The sequence below is a fragment of the Pelophylax lessonae genome (assembly GCF_965119305.1).
Source record: "Pelophylax lessonae genome assembly, chromosome: 3".
Taxonomy (NCBI): Eukaryota; Metazoa; Chordata; class Amphibia; order Anura; family Ranidae; genus Pelophylax; species Pelophylax lessonae.
The window spans coordinates 667,052,638-667,070,054 of NC_138770.1; the positions used below are offsets into that span (position 1 = coordinate 667,052,638).

General features: G+C 42.3%; 1 protein-coding gene across 1 annotated transcript in view; it reads left to right on the forward strand.

Annotated features, from left to right (window-relative positions):
- The window catches only part of XPO5 (exportin 5), a 51,798-nt gene extending 50,876 nt beyond the window's left edge, over positions 1 to 922 (forward strand). The window contains exon 32 of the mRNA XM_082252011.1: positions 84 to 922. Coding sequence (XP_082108137.1) covers positions 84 to 224 — 141 coding nt within the window. The 3' untranslated portion in view covers positions 225 to 922. The remainder of the gene's footprint in view (positions 1 to 83) is intronic.
- The last annotated feature ends 16,495 nt before the right edge of the window (positions 923 to 17,417 follow it).

The following is a 17,417-nucleotide window of genomic DNA, read 5'->3' on the forward strand; positions in this document are numbered from 1 at the left end:
GTTATTAACTGGTAAATGGATATCTCCACCCCCCCTGCGGTTCTCATGTCCAATGTGTAATAGCATTCCTCTTCTCATTCTAGAAACCTCTTGGCGAGCAATTTCGGAAAGAAGTTCACATCCGGAACCTTCCCTCCTTATTCCAGAAGAAACCTCGCCCGGTTTTGGAAGATTCCATTCTCGGGGGCTGTCCAGAAGCTCTCCCGGCACTATTTCAGCAGTGATCTCTGGCTCAGGTTCCCTGGACCCGCTGGAGGGACTCTTCCGACCACATTCCTGCGTCTATGGACACGGGGTCACTACAGAGAAGAGCACGCTGGTCTCCGACCCGCCTGCAGCTTCGTCATCTCTTCTCCCCCTATGGGGGTCTGATGTATAATGAACTATATAGACATTCCCTGCCAGCGCCCATTGCCCGGCGCTAGTCAGTTCCCTCATCTGAGACTCCGGCGATGACAGACTGATCTAGAAGGATCCGTCGGGGCTGAGACGATGCGATGCCAGCAGCAGCAGTGGCGTCTTGTGTTTGTGTTCTTAGAAACGACGCATGATAATAGAGAACATCTCTGCGACTCCCAACCTAAACACCTCTGGGGTTCAGCGTCCTACAATGGGAAGAGCTATTTATTTCACGACCAAACTTTTTTTTTTTTTAATTCAATTACAGGAGATGAAATTCCTACCATTGCTAATTGTGGTTTCCATGATCCTTTGCCATTGACCTGGCATCAGTTGGGCAGCTGGCAGACTTTAGTATTGAAGTTTTTTTTTTTAAATTCTCGTGGGGTCACTCCGGCATCCCCAATCATGACTGTTCTATTTATTTTCTTGTGGATAGTTCATCTTTTTAAAGTAATTATGACCAGGAGCCTCGAACCCACTCTCCTATATTTGGATGAAAATAAATGGATGTTTGGTACATGGTGTGCGTTTCTTTGTATTCTGTATCTGGTATGACTTGTATAACCACTTCAGGACCCCCCCCCCACCGCACTTATACTGCGGCAGGGCGGCCCTGCTGTGCAAAATCATGTAAATGTATGTGATTTGGTTCTTACAGGTAGGAGGGGGGGGGGGGGTAGGTAGATCTCCCCTGTGAGGAAATGCCGCTAATCACATGGGTAAAGAGCCTCGTCATCGGCTCAAAATTTTTATTTATTTTTTTTGAGACAGAGCTTTGTTTTGGCGGTATTTAATCACCACTGGGTTTATTTTTTTGCTAAAAAAAAGAGTAAATTCTGGAAAAAAATTATTTATATATAGTGTGTAAATATAAAAAATTTTTTTTTTTTTTTTAGCAAAAAAAAACACAGCCCACCACCCAGGCTGTGCTGTCATTTGCTACAGCACAAGCCGATCAGCGGGTCCCGGCCAATGATTTATGGTCGGAACCGACGACAGAGCAAATGACAGAAGAGAGCCCTGTGTAGGTAAACAACACAGAGCTCTCTACTGGCAGCAGCGATGTCACAATTTTTTGCTCCTTGCAAAGCAGGGTGTAAAAACAGAACACAGTCCACACATTACACATAGCTAGGCACACATTTAACCCCTTCCCAGCCAGTGTCATTAGTACAGTGACCGTGTATAGCAGGCATGTCCAACCAGCGGCCCAGAACCACAGGCAATGCGGCCCACTGCCCCATGACAATTTTTTTTTTTTTTGCTGGGGAGGAAGGAAGTCAAGTCAGGGGCACGGCCACAGAGGCTGCCATGGAGGGGATCATCCACTAGTTGTGGTAAATTAGTGCTGAGGGGGGGGGGGGTGCTTTAGCACGGGAAGGGCGAAGCAGCGTTTTATTACATACCTTAACTATAGTATATATTTTATTTGTGGCCCGAGAAAATATCTCTACACTCAATGTGGCCCAGAGAAGCCAAAAGGTTGGACACCCATGGTGTATAGTATTATCACTGATCACTGTAATGTCACTGGTGATGTCAGTGGCAGTTCATTTCCCCCCCAACGTCAGTGTCAGATTGCCTGCCACACTATCGCAGTCCCATCCCATTAATAGTTGCTGATCACCGCTATTAATAGTATTACAAAAAATACAAATTCCAATATACGAGGGGGTTTTCAAAAAGTTTCCTCACTTTTATATTTTCGTTGGAAACGAGGGAGGAGTTTTGCAGATGGCATTAAAAAGTTTGGAAAAATACATTGCATAGGAAGGTAACTATGTAGAAAAGTGATGTAATTTGCTTTTGAAATAATAAAAAAAAAAGTAAAAAAAAAAAAAGTGCTTTTTGAAGAACCCTCCTACTATAATTCCCTTAGTTTGTAGATACTATAACTTTCACACAAACAATCAATATAAACATTACCAAATTTTTTTCAAGGCAGAAAGTTTATATTTTTTAAAATTTTCAGGCTTTTTTCGTAATATCGCAAAAAAAAAAAAAAAATCTGTGGTGATCAAATACCACCAAAAGAAAGCTCTTTTGTACGGAAAAATTACATTAATTTTATTTGGGTACAGCGTCGCACGACCGTGCAATTACCAGTTAACCGGTTGCCGACCGCCGCACGATGATATACGTCGGTAGTCAGCCCCGGCCAGGCAAAGTGACGTATATATACGTCACTAGCCTGTCACTTGCTTGGGAGCCAATATCGGGCGAGCACGCGCCTGTGGAGGCGCGCTCCCGCCCCGGCTCGTTCCCCAGCAAGTCCGTGGGTGTGACCGGCGGACCCGATGTCTGCCGGTCACTTGCCGATCGTTGGTGCAGAGGGAGAAAGTCAGGCGGCTGATGTAAACACAGCCACCTGTCATTCTCCCCTGTGTAGAAACAGTGATCATACGGTTCTACTATGTAGGACCGTTGATCGCTGTTCCTACACCTCAAGCCACAGCCAATCACAGTAAGAATCACGCAACCCCTCCCTCTCAAATAAAGTTAACCCCTTCACTACCAGTGTCATTTTGCAGTAACAGTGAATATGTATAGCACTGATTACTGCAGTAATGTCACTGGTAACCCCAAGTGTCAAAAATGTCAGTCAAGGGTCCGATCTGTCCGCCGCAATGTCGCAGTACCGCAAAAAAAATCGCAGATCGCCGCCATTACGCGTTAAAAAAAAAAACAACAAAAATCTTTCCCTTTGTTAGTAAACGCGATAACTTTTGCACAAACCAATCAAAATACGCTTTTTGCCATTTTTTTTTTTTTTTTTCTTTACCAAACCTAGGTAGCAGAAAACAAATTGGCCAAAAATGTAAAAAAAATTTGATTTTTACATTTTTTTGGGGGAATTTCATATAAAAAAGTGAAAAATATTGTTTTTGCAAAATTGACGCTCTTTTTTTGTTTATAGCGCAAAAAGTAAAAATCGCACAGGTGATCAAATACCACCAAAAGAAAGCTCTGTTTGTGGGAAAAAAAGGACGTCAAATTCGTTTAGGTACAGCGTCGCACGACCGTGCAATTGTCCGTTAAAGTCACGCAGTAAAAAAAATCGCAAAAAAACCCCTGGTCAGGAAGGGGGTAAAATCTTCTGGGGCTTAAGTGGTTAAAGTAGCACAGTGCTGAATAGCAAAAATTGGCCTGGTTATGAAGGGGGGTAACGTTTTCCAGAGCTCAAGTGGTTAAAAAAGGAGGCCTCATGCCTCCACCATCCAAAATACCTGCCATTCATAATGGGGAGAAGATTAGAATCAGGCAGAATAAATCCCCCTCTCCTTAACAGGTGGGTTTTATACAAGGAAGCAGATGATAAAATGTTTCTTTATAATGGAAAGATGGCAGGAAATCCTCTTAGTGCCCAAACCAGGAGGGACCACCATCTAGGTGTAAAAATCGATGCTGAAACCCATAACACCCCCCCCCTTTTTTTTTTTTTACAACCCCAGCCACACAAAAGCTTCCAGGTGCAGCCATGTGTCAGGTACGCGTTTTACCTTGGAGAATATCGCTATGGCTACTGACGTAACTCCTCAAACACTGCACTTGCTCCACTTGATGGCCAAATTGACACTTCACATCCAGACAGCAATCCTCCTAATATTCTCACAGCTGTGACTTCCTCCTTGTGCACACATTTTGATACTTTGTGAACAGGAGAGGCATAATGAATGGTGGGTTGGCCAAGTTGTGAGAACAGTGGAAGGGGTGCAGGATTCAGAAGTGTGTAACACAGTGCCAGGGGTCAGGAGTAAGTAACAAGTAAAGTGCAGAGGTCAGAAGTGCACAATACAGGTGGTCCCCGGGTTACAAACGACTCCTACTTGCAAGCGGAGGGAGACAACAGGAAGTGAGAAGAAATCTACGCCTAGGAAGGGAAATTTACCCCTGTAAGAGTTCTCATGGGAAAATGGTGTCTCCACTGAAGCTTTATCACCAATCCTTGTTTCCACAACAACCCAAAATTTTCAAAATCCAGTTGTCATAGGGACAGAAAGTGAGGTGAAATCTTCTGAACAGTGGTACAGACAGCAAAACAAATGGTACAGGGATGTTAATCTTCCCTATGCTATCCAAAAAAAACTTAAAGCGCAGTGAACATTTTTTTTAATAAAAATGCCCCCGGGACAGTCAGGGCTAGTGCATTCCACAATAGCTAGCCTCTGATCTGTCCCGGGTTGCACTTACCTTGAAAAAGTATTGTCCAGCGCTGCCATCTCAGGTGTGGGCAGCTTGAAGCCAGCGCGATCCTTTTCTGTGTCCTCTTCCGTCCCACGATGCACTGCACTGGCCCCGCCGTCACTTCCGGTGCTGCAGCGTCATTCCTGCACAGCTTCTTGGCATGCCCAGAAGCTGTTTAGCAAGGTATGATGCGCCTGCACCGGAACTGACGTCGGGGCCGGTGCAGGCGCATTGATTCCTGGGAGCGATGATGTTCAGCTCCCAGGAATCATTGCAAGCCAGGAAGTGACGAATCGTGATTAGTGTTTTTTAGCGGGACTGCGTCATTGCGGCGGACAGATCGGACCCCTGACATTTTTGACACGTTTTGGGGACCAGTGACAATACAATAATCAGTGCTAAATATTATGCACTGTTACTGTATAAATGACACTGGCAGGGAAGGGGTTAATACTGGGGGTGATGAAAGGGGTTAAATATATGCCTAAAGTGCTTATTCACTGTTTGGGGGGGGATCAGGGCTGCTGATAGGGGGGGGACCACCAGCCCTCTTGTAGGGGGCCCGAGCACACAGGGGGGCCCACACAGAGAGGGGGATTGGTGATGGACAACAAATACAGAAATCTTCCTCCAGCACCTGAATCTGATCTGTCCCTCTCCCTGCTATCAGCTTTTATCTGTTGAGAAAGAGACAGTCGTCCCTCACTAATCCCCCTCCCTGTGTGGGCCCCCCTCCCCCCAGCACTTATCTCTGCTCAGGAGTTTATTTGTAAATTGTAACTTTGTTTCTCTCTCTCTGTCTCTCTGATCACTGAGCTCCAACTGCCCAGCCTGTATATTTTTCTCATCTTTTTTATTTAACATAGTTTTTTTTTTTTTAGATTTAGCAGGAATTATGTGAGTTATGTTATATTTGTGTCTGATAATAGTGATTTTGTTGTAATTTTAGCTAAATATATCTTTAATATTTTCTTAGGGGGGGGTCCTGCCAGGTAGTCTGTACGGGGCCCCGCGATTTCTAACAGCAGCCCTGGGGGGGGGTTCTGTGACAGACACAGAGAGATCGCAGTTTCAGCTTAGCTGAGGCAAAAAAACACAGCAAGAAACAATTTCATGAAAAATAGATTACAGGGCCATTAAGTAGTGGATGTGTATGGATTGTTTTTGGAGAATAAGGATTTTGTTTCGTGCCACTATGAAACGCACCTTCACCCTTGTTTTTTTGTGTCTTGGGTATCTTTGTATAAAGAAAAAAACAATATTCAATAAAGATGTATAAACATTTCCTAATTATCAGATGTAATATACTTCTATGTGATAGAAAATCCAGGACTGCACCAGCCTATCTGTCATTACAATCCATAAGACTCAATTCACAAAGCTCTCACGCAAGCAGAAGGGGTTCTATTTTTAGCTGTGTAACTGAAATCAGGCCCAATTCAAAACAACACCATATATGGTCATGTCATGTGACTGCACTCTGTGACATCATCACAGCTGCCAGCAGCTGCTCTATAAAAGGGAGAGAGCAGAGCCTGGATGGCAGTTGGTACGTTGGCACTAACGAGAGAAAAAGCAAACATGTTTACTCTTCTTGGAATCGCCGCCTATTGGCTAACAAAGGGAAGGAGGAGAACAGTGGATTCTTCACCTGTGGACAATCAGCAAGATGAACAGCCTGTTTCCACCACCCAGCAAAGGGATGGGGAACAGGAATTAGAAAATGGATATTGCCCTTGTTTTGAGACAGTGCAGACAGGGCAATTTCCAGCAGGTAAGGAGGACCCTGACAGTTAATTACAATGTATAGTAAGAACATTACCAGTCCTATCCACAAATACTGGAGATACCATTATACACAGAGTCATCCCTGTATATTACATGGGTCAGTTATACAATATATATAATTTTATATATATATATATATATAAATATATAAAATAATATATATAATTATATATATATATATAAAATAATATATATAATTATATATATATAAAATAATATATATAATTATATATATATAAAATAATATATATATATATAAAATATATAGAATTATATATATATATATATATATATATATATAAAATATATAGAATTATATATATATATAGACTATGACGGATACAGAAGGACGATATCTGTTTATTAAGGGGAAAGTAGCAGGTACACTACTTACATTTGCAACAGTGTATGCACCAAACGAATGTCAGGCAGGGTTTTTTAAGCGAGTGTCTAAATTACTTTTGGAGTTTAAGGAAGGGCAACTTATTCTAGGAGGAGACTTTAATGTACCATTACTCCCACGACTAGATACATCCACGGGCAGCTCAGCTATACTGCCAGCAGCAAATAAAAGTATTGCACAAACATTTTTTAATGCCCAATGGATAGATGTATGGAGAGTATTACATCCTGCAGATCGGGACTACACATATTTTTCAGCACCTCATAAGTCCTACTCAAGGATTGACTATTTCTTAATTCCGCATAGCCAGTTACATGCGGTTAAATCGGCTACAATTGGGGATATAATATGGTCAGACCACGCGCCGGTACTTCTCATATACTCTGTATCAGAATACGCTGCTTCCCGTCAAAGTTTTTGGAGACTGAACGAAGGCCTCCTACAGATTCCTAAAGTCTTGGCGGATATTTCGTTGGGTCTTCAGGAATACTTTTATTTGAACGATGTGGAGGAATGTGAGATAAGGAACCTGTGGGAGGCCCATAAATCGGTTTTGAGGGGGCTCTTTATCAAACATGGATCTAGACTTAAAAAAGAACGTGAGAAACAGTCAACACAGCTCTTAGATAAGCTTAGACATCTGGAAGCCCAATATAAACATTCTACGTCACAAATTCTAGAGTCTGAACTTATACTAGTTCGGCAGCAACTAGCGGATCTCCTTCTGTTCAGAGCCAAAGCTGCTCTGCAGAGAAGCAGAGGTCGAGGATATGAATTTGGGGACAAATGTGGGGAGGTACTTGCACGTTCGGTAAAAGACCCAAATTTATCAACTTACGTCCCTAATATTATTTCTTCACAAGGGCAGAAACTGACCCCTCCGAAAAAAATAGTGAGAGAATTTGGTCGATTCTATGCGTCGTTATACTCATTGATAGATGCTCAGGCCACTGACTCGGAGATGGAAGACTATCTTGTAAAATCCCGTTTACCTATCATCTCTACTGAGATAAGAGAACAATTAGAAGAGCCTATTACCTTGACAGAGATTCAACGGACCATTAATACCATGAAGTTAAAAAAAGCTCCAGGCCCAGACGGGTACACGCTCCAATACTTCCAAGTTTTTTTTCCCATTTTGGGCCCGTATCTGGTTAGATTCTTTAACTCGCCGAGAGAAAATCCTAATATGCTTAGAGACACCTTAGCGGCACATATAACTGTGATTCTGAAAGAGGGAAAAGACCCTACAAGTTGTGGAAGCTATAGACCTATCTCTTTACTTAATACGGATCTGAAAATTTTTTCAAAAATTTTAGCTACGCGATTGGCTCCACACCTTCTTGATCTAGTTCACCTTGACCAAGTGGGATTTGTCTCAGGCCGGGAGGCTAGGGACAACACCACCAAAATACTAAATCTGATCCACGTTGCAGATACCTCTCGAATACCAAGTGTCTTTATCAACACAGACGCAGAAAAAGCCTTTGACAGGGTAAACTGGCGATTTATGTTTTTGGTTCTTAAACATATAGGCCTGGGAGATAATATGCAACGTTGGATCAATAGTATTTACTCAAATCCCACTGCACAGGTCAAGGTGAATGGACTCTTATCTGATCCCTTCACTATCAATAACGGTACAAGACAGGGATGCCCTTTATCTCCTCTTTTATTCGCTCTTACGCTGGAACCCTTTCTTTGTACGGTTAGACAGAACCCAGATATACAGGGATTACAAGTAGGTGAGGGTCAGTATAAGATTTCTGCTTATGCTGATGACCTTATGTTTTCTCTGAGAAATCCAACTATATCGGTGCCGAATCTACTGCAGGAACTAACCAGATACAGGTCCTTAACGAATTTTAAAATTAACTATAGTAAATCAGAGGCGATGGGAGTAGGGGGGAATGCGTCTTTTTTGCGGACGCTACAAACAAACTTTTGTTTCCGATGGACTAATAGAGCTTTACGTTATCTTGGTACATACATTCCACCATGCTTATCTAGGGTTTATGAGTTGAATTTTCCTTCTTTGATAACGGAGACACGCATACTCCTAGATAAATGGCACATGGGCCTCCACTCGTGGTTTGGCAGATGCAACTTGATAAAGATGAATATTTTGCCCAAGCATATTTATTTGATAAGAGCTTTACCGTATCCCCCCCAGTTCTCCAATGCTTCCGGTGATTGGAAACCCTCGATTCAAGCCTGGATTTTCATCCCCAGATCTAAGTGCGTTAGGAATAGCTGGGTGTGCTAGAGCTGAGCAATTTTTGGTAGCAGATAACTGGCCGACAGTAGAGACTCTGATGAATCAGGATGGTGACTTTAAGCTAACCTTTTGGTCGGCCTTACAACTTCATCATTTCTTGAACACTCTGGCGAATCCGACAGAGTATTCAAGGAGTCTGTCTAAATTTGAAGGATATTGTCAAGAAGAAGGAGTGCTATTACATACCCTTTCCTTATTATACAATCTACTATTGTCACCACCAGATAATTCTGATCTGACCTGGATGACCAAATGGGCAAATGATCTAAACTGTACTTTTACAACAGCACAAATACAAAATATGATCTCGCTGGTTTTTAAAACATCTATCTGTACTAAAATCCAAGAGACTAACTTTAAAGTGATGACTAGGTGGTATTACACACCTAATAAACTCCATAGGATATTCCCAGATACACCAGCGAACTGTTGGAGATGTGGAGGAGAGGATGCAGGGATACTTCACATTTTTTGGTCCTGTCCGAAACTTTCGGGATACTGGTCTGGGGTGAAATCAGTTACCCAAAAATTTACAGAATACATTATTCACGAAGACCCGGCTTTTTTTTTGCTCCATTTATCAGACATTCCCATGCAGAGATATGAGAAGTCAGTCGTGCGACATTTGGTTAACGGGGCAAAGGCCTGTATCCCCGTGTTATGGAAAAGTCCACATCCCCCAACGATAAAGGACTGGCTACGTAGAGTAGAAGCTATCAATAAAATGGAAGACTTGATATTGACATCACAGTGTAAACGCGGACTGTATACTGAGACCTGGGAGACCTGGAATACCTTTATTTTGTTAGAGGAGGGAGTTAAGCTGATGCAGACATGAGCAGAAAGGGAAGAGGGATCCATAGGATGACTGCGGTGTAGGGGAGGAGAGGGAGAGAGGAGAGAGGGAGGGGGAAATGGGAAAAGAAAAATTCCCCCCCCCCTTTTTTTTTTTTTTTTTTTTTACCAAACCTAGGTAGCAGAAAACAAATTGGCCAAAAATTTAAAAAAAATTAGATTTTTACATTTTTTGGGGGGAATTTCATATAAAAAAGTGAAAAATATTGTTTTTGCAAAATTGACGCTCTTTTTTTGTTTATAGCGCAAAAAGTAAAAATCGCACAGGTGATCAAATACCACCAAAAGAAAGCTCTGTTTGTGGGGAAAAAAAGGACATCAAATTCGTTTAGGTACAGCGTCGCACGACCGCGCAATTGTCCGTTAAAGTCACGCAGTAAAAAAAAAAATCGCAAAAAAAACCCTGGTCAGGAAGGGGGTAAAATCTTCCGGGGCTTAAGTGGTTAAAGTAGCACAGTGCTGAATAGCAAAAATTGGCCTGGTTATGAAGGGAGGTAACGTTTTCCAGAGCTCAAGTGGTTAAAAAAGGAGGCCTCATGCCTCCACCATCCAAAATACCTGCCATTCATAATGGGGAGAAGATTAGAATCAGGCAGAATAAATCCCCCTCTCCTTAACAGGTGGGTTTTATACAAGGAAGCAGATGATAAAAGGTTTCTTTATAATGGAAAGATGGCAGGAAATCCTCTTAGTGCCCAAACCAGGAGGGACCACCATCTAGGTGTAAAAATCGATGCTGAAACCCATAACACCCCCCCCCCCCTTTTTTTTTTTTTTTTTACAACCCCAGCCACACAAAAGCTTCCAGGTGCAGCCATGTGTCAGGTACGCGTTTTACCTTGGAGAATATCGCTATGGCTACTGACGTAACTCCTCATACACTGCACTTGCTCCACTTGATGGCCAAATTGACACTTCACATCCAGACAGCAATCCTCCTAATATTCTCACAGCTGTGACTTCCTCCTTGTGCACACATTTTGATACTTTGTGAACGGGAGAGGCATAATGAATGGTGGGTTGGCCAAGTTGCGATAACAGTGGACGGGGTGCAGGATTCAGAAGTGTGTAACACAGTGCCAGGGGTCAGGAGTAAGTAACAAGTAAAGTGCAGAGGTCAGAAGTGCACAATACAGGTGGTCCCCGGGTTACAAACGACTCCTACTTGCAAACGGAGGGAGACAGGAAGTGAGAGGAAATCTACGCCTAGGAAGGGAAATTTACCCCTGTAAGAGTTCTCATGGGAAAAAGGTGTCTCCACTGAAGCTTTATTACCAATCCTTGTTTCCACAACAACCCAAAATTTTCAAAATCCAGTTGTCATAGGGACAGAAAGTGAGGTGAAATCTTCTGAACAGTGGTACAGACAGCAAAACAAATGGCACAGGGATGTTAATCTTTCCTATGCTATCCAAAAAAAACTTAAAGCGGAGTTCCACCCAGTGAACATTTTTTTTAATAAAAATGCCCCCGGGACAGTCAGGGCTAGTGCATTCCACAATAGCTAGCCTCTGATCTGTCCCGGGTTGCACTTACCTTGAAAAAGTATTGTCCAGCGCTGCCATCTCAGGTGTGGGCAGCTGAAGCCAGCGCGATCCTCTTCTGTGTCCTCTTCCGTCCCATGATGCACTGCACTGGCCCCGCCTTCAGTTCCGGTGCCGCAGCGTCATCCATGCACAGCTTCTGGGCATGCCTAGAAGCTGTTTAGCAAGGTATGAAGGTGCCTGCACCGGAACTGACGTCGGGGCCGGTGCAGGCGCATTGATTCCTGGGAGCGATGACGTTCAGCTCCCAGGAATCATTGCAAGCCAGGAAGTGACGAATCGTGATTAGTGTTTTTTAGCGGGACTGCGTCATTGCGGCGGACAGATCAGGCCCCTGACATTTTTGACACGTTTTGGGGACCAGTGACAATACAATAATCAGTGCTAAATATTATGCACTGTTACTGTATAAATGACACTGGCAGGGAAGGGGTTAATACTGGGGGTGATGAAAGGGGTTAAATATATGCCTAAAGTGCTTATTCACTGTTTGGGGGGGATCAGGGCCGCTGATAGGGGGGGGACCACCAGCCCTCTTGTAGGGGGCCCACACAGAGAGGGGGATTAGTGATGGACAACAAATACAGAAATCTTCCTCCAGCACCTGAATCTGATCTGTCCCTCTCCCTGCTATCAGCTTTTATCTGTTGAGAAAGAGACAGTCGTCCCTCACTAACCCCCCTCCCTGTGTGGGCCCCCCCCCAGCACTTATCTCTGCTCAGGAGTTTATTTGTAACTTTGTTTCTGTCTCTCTGATCCCGGAGCTCCAACTGCCCAGCCTGTATATTTTTCTCATCTCATCTCATCTTCATTTTTATTTAACAGTTTTTTTTTTTTATATTTAGCAGGAATTATGCGAGTTATGTTATATTTGTGTCTGATAATAGTGATTTTGTTGTAATTTTAGCTAAATATATCTAATATTTTCTTGGGGGGGGCCTGCCAGGTAGTCTGTATGGGGCCCCGCGATTTCTAACAGCAGCCCTGGGGGGGGGGGTTCTGTGACAGGCACAGAGAAATTGCGGTTTCAGCTTAGCTGAGGCAAAAAACACAGCAAGAAACAATTTCATGAAAAATAGATTACAGGGCCATTAAGTAGTGGATGTGTATGGATTGTTTTTGGAGAATAAGGATTTTGTTTAGTGCCACTATGAAACGCACCTTCACCCTTGTTTTTTTGTGTCTTGGGTATCTTTGTATAAAGAAAAAAACAATATTCAATAAAGATGTATAAACATTTCCTAATTATCAGATGTAATATACTTCTATGTGATAGAAAATCCAGGACTGCACCAGCCTATCTGTCATTACAATCCATAAGACTCAATTCACAAAGCTCTCACGCAAGCAGAAGGGGGTTCTATTTTTAGCTGTGTAACTGAAATCAGGCCCAATTCAAAACAACACCATATATGGTCATGTCATGTGACTGCACTCTGTGACATCATCACAGCTGCCAGCAGCTGCTCAATAAAAGGGAGAGAGCAGAGCCTGGATGGCAGTTGGTAAGTTGGCACTGACGAGAGAAAAAGCAAACATGTTTACTCTTCTTGGAATCGCCGCCTATTGGCTAACAAAGGGAAGGAGGAGAACAGTGGATTCTTCACCTGTGGACAATCAGCAAGATGAACAGCCTGTTTCCACCACCCAGCAAAGGGATGGGGAACAGGAATTAGAAAATGGATATTGCCCTTGTTTTGAGACAGTGCAGACAGGGCAATTTCCAGCAGGTAAGGAGGACCCTGACAGTTAATTACAATGTATAGTAAGAACATTACCAGTCCTATCCACAAATACTGGAGATACCATTATACACAGAGTCATCCCTGTATATTACATGGGTCAGTTATACAATATATATAAATATATATATATATATATATTTATATATAAAATAATATATATATATATATATATATATATATATATATATATATATATATATAAAATAATATATATAAATATATATATATATATATATATATATATAAAATAATATATATATATATATATATATATATATATATATATATATAAAATAATATATATAATTATATATATATATATATATATATATATAAAATAATATATATAATTATATATATATATAAAATATATATAATTATATATATAATTATATATATATATAAAATATATATATATATATATATATATATATATATAAAATATATATATATTTATATTATTTTATATATATATATATATATATATACACACACATATATATATATAAAATTATATATATATATGTATACCCACTTGCACTGAAGAAATAAGGATTTGCACTTGAGCACTTTTTTCATTAAATTTATTAAGAGACTATATATGATATAAAGCATTTATTGTTTCATATATAATTTTTTATATATTGATTTTTTTATATATTGATTTATATATTGATTTCACCATTTGTTGTTATAATATTTGTTGCTAGCGCTGTTTTAATTAAATTTCACATAATTATATATATATATATATATATAAAATAATATATATAAATTATTTATATATATTTAAAATATTATACATAATTATATATAACTGACCCATGGAATATACAGGGATGACTATGTGTAAACATGGTGGATGTGTGTATATACACACACACACAGTATCTCACTAAAGTGTGAGTACACCCCTCACATTTTTTTAAATATTTTATTATATCTTTTCATGTGACAACAATGAAGAAATGACACTTTGTTACAATATAAAGTAGTGAGTGAACAGCTTGTATAACAGTGTAAATTTCCTGTCCCCCTCAAAATAACTCAACACACAGCCTTTAACCACTTCAGCTCCGGAAGGTTTTACCCCCCCTTAATGACGAGGCCATTTTTTTTGCTATACGGCACTGCGTTACTTTAACTAACAATTGCGCGGTCGTGCGAAGCTGTACCCAAATATAATTGAAGTCCCTTTTTTTCCCCACAAACAGAGCTTTCTTTTGGTGGTATTTGATCACCTGTGCGATTTTTAGATTTTTGCGCTATAAACAAAAAACGGAAAATTGTATCATACTTACCGTAATTTTCCTTTCCTGGTGCCTATCCATGGCAGCATACTAGTGATAGAGCTCCGCCTCGACTCCACCTTCAGGATCAGTGAATAGCATAAATTAAAAGGTATAGCCCCCCCCATCATTCTCCGTAAATAGGAAAAACCGAGGGAGGGATCGTATGCTGCCATGGATAGGCACCAGGAAAGGAAAATTACGGTAAGTATGATACAATTTTCCGTTTTCCTGGTGCCTCCATGGCAGCATACTAGTGATAAATAACTAGCTTACACGGGTGGGATAATGCTTAATCAAAAAATAAAGTTTAATTAGACAAAGACATTGCTGCTTGAACAACTCGTCTTCCAAATTCAACTGTCGTTAGAGCCCCTGGATCAACTCTATAGTGTCTGAGAAACGTGTGCTGTGACGACCAAGACGCCGCCCTGCATATTGTCTCCAATGAGACGTTTGCTCTCGTTGCCCATGAAGTTGACACTGCTCTTGTTGAGTGTGCGTTCACTCTGGAAGGAACATCCATGTTTTGTGCAGTATAGGCTTTTTGAATGGTCTTGACTACCCAGGATGCCAAGGTCCTTTTTGAGGCTTCCTTTCCTCTGTTTTTACCCCAAGGAATCACGAAAAGCTTTTCCGAATTCCTGAAGGCTGCTGTCATTTCCAGATAGGCTTTTAGTATCTTGGGAACATCTAGTTCCTGACACGAATCTGAGAAGACTGGTAATGCCCATGGTTCACTTAAGTTGTCTGGCGTAGTCACTTTCGGAGTGAAACCTCGAAGAGGCCGTAGCTCCACCCTGTCAGGGAAAAACGATATATGCTCCTCCCCTATTCCCAGGGAGTGCAAGTCTGAAATTCTTTTGCCGGACGTGATCGCCACTAGAAAAACTGTCTTCAAAGTCAGGTTCCATAGCGAAATTTGTTCCACCGGCACAAAAGGGTGTTTGGACAGCATCTCCAGAATCAGAGGAAGGTCCCACTGAGGAAAGGGACTTCTACTTGGAGGACGAATCTTAAGAACTCCTCTGAGAAAGGTGATTACCAGCGGATTATCTGCCCATCTGATGCTGGTTGCCGCTGAAATCGCTGACACCTGAACTTTAAGTGTACTCAAGCCGAGACCCCTGTCTAGGCCAGACTGAAGGAAGGCCAATACGTTTGAAACAGAAGGCGTGATGGGATCAAATTCTTCTGTTTCCGCGTAGGACACAAACCTATTCCAGATCTTAGCATATACGGAATTGGTTGCTGGCTTTCTGGCTTTGAGGAGAGTATTGATGACTTGCTGGGAGCATCCTAAGGATTCAAACCGCCTCCTCTCAACAGCCATATTCGAAGGTTCAGAGTCTGTGGTCTTGGATGGAACCTCCCCCCCTGTGATAGTAGGTGAGGAAAGGGAGGAATCTTGATCGGGGAGCATACGCTCATGCGTAGGGCCAATGGAAACCAAGGCCTCTTCGGCCAATACGGAAGGATTGCCAGTATCTGTACTGGTTCCCTCGTCAATCTCAGTAAGAACCTGTGAATTAGGGGACGTGGTGGAAAGGCGTAGCCTGTCGTGAACCGCCATGGGCAGGACAGAGCATCCACTTCCTCCGCTTGCGGGTAAGGGAGACGTGAGAAGAAACTCGGGAGCTTGGAGTTCTCTGGAGTTGCGAATAGATCCACTTGTGGGAGATCCCATAGGCTGAGGATCTGCTGAAAAATGTGCGGATGTATTGCCCATTCGTTGGCGTCCTCGAAGTCTCTTGATAAATGATCCGCCACTGTGTTCAATCTGCCTGGTAGATAGGCTGCTCTGAGGGCCACCAGATTCCTTTCTGCCCAGATCATAATGGGCTCTACTTCCCTCAGGAGGGTCCTGCTGCGGGTCCCTCCCTGCTTCTGGATGTATGAAACCGCTGCCCTGTTGTCTAGGCGTAGTAGGACCCTCTGCGCCCTCACCTGAGGAGCTAGTGAGGTTAGTGCCATGAATGCCGCCCTCAGCTCTAGAATGTTGGAAACCAAGTCTTTCACCGGAAAGGACCATCTCCCCTGAATCTGTATTGTTTCGCAATGCGCTCCCCATCCCTGGCTGCTCGCATCCGATGTGATCATGGTCCAGGAATGAGAACCCAGATGGTGAGGTTTGGCGAGATTCTCCGGATCTGTCCACCAATGAAGGCCTCTGCGCATTATCGATGTTATCTGGATCGTTTGCGAGAGTTGACGTGTGCGCCACTGGGACAGGAATCCCGACTGAAAGAACCTCAGGTGCCAATGTGACCATGGCACTAGAGGGATGCAGGAAGACATTGAGCCGATCAGACTCATACATTGTGAAGCTGACATGTAGTCCCTTCCTATGGCATGAAGTGTCTTTTGAATTATTGCTGTTGCCTTCATTTGGGGTAGAGAGACCGTGCCTCTGGCCGTGTTGAATTCTGCCCCTAAGTATACCATCACCTGGGTTGGAGATAGTTGACTCTTCTGCCGATTTACTAACCACCCTAGATCCTTCAGGGTTTGTAGTAGAATGTCCCTGTGGAGAATCAATTTCCGTGGACAGTCGGCTAGGAGGAGGATATCGTCCAGGTAATGATATACTCTTAACCCTTTCTCCCTTAGGGGGGCAAGGGCCGATATCAAGACCTTTGTGAAGACTCTTGGGGATGTGCACAGGCCGAAAGGCAGAGCTTGAAATTGTAGGTGGACATGACCTACTGCGAACCTTAGATATTTTTGGAAGGCGGGAAGTATAGGAATGTGTAGGTAGGCATCTTGCAGATCCACAGATATCAACCAATCCATAGGCTGTACTGTTTGGATTATTGTCTGTAAGGACTCCATCTTGAATCTTTCCAGATGAATATAGCGGTTTAGACCTTTCAAATCTATAACCGGCCTCCAACCCCCTGTCTTCTTCTCCACCAGGAACAGGGTTGA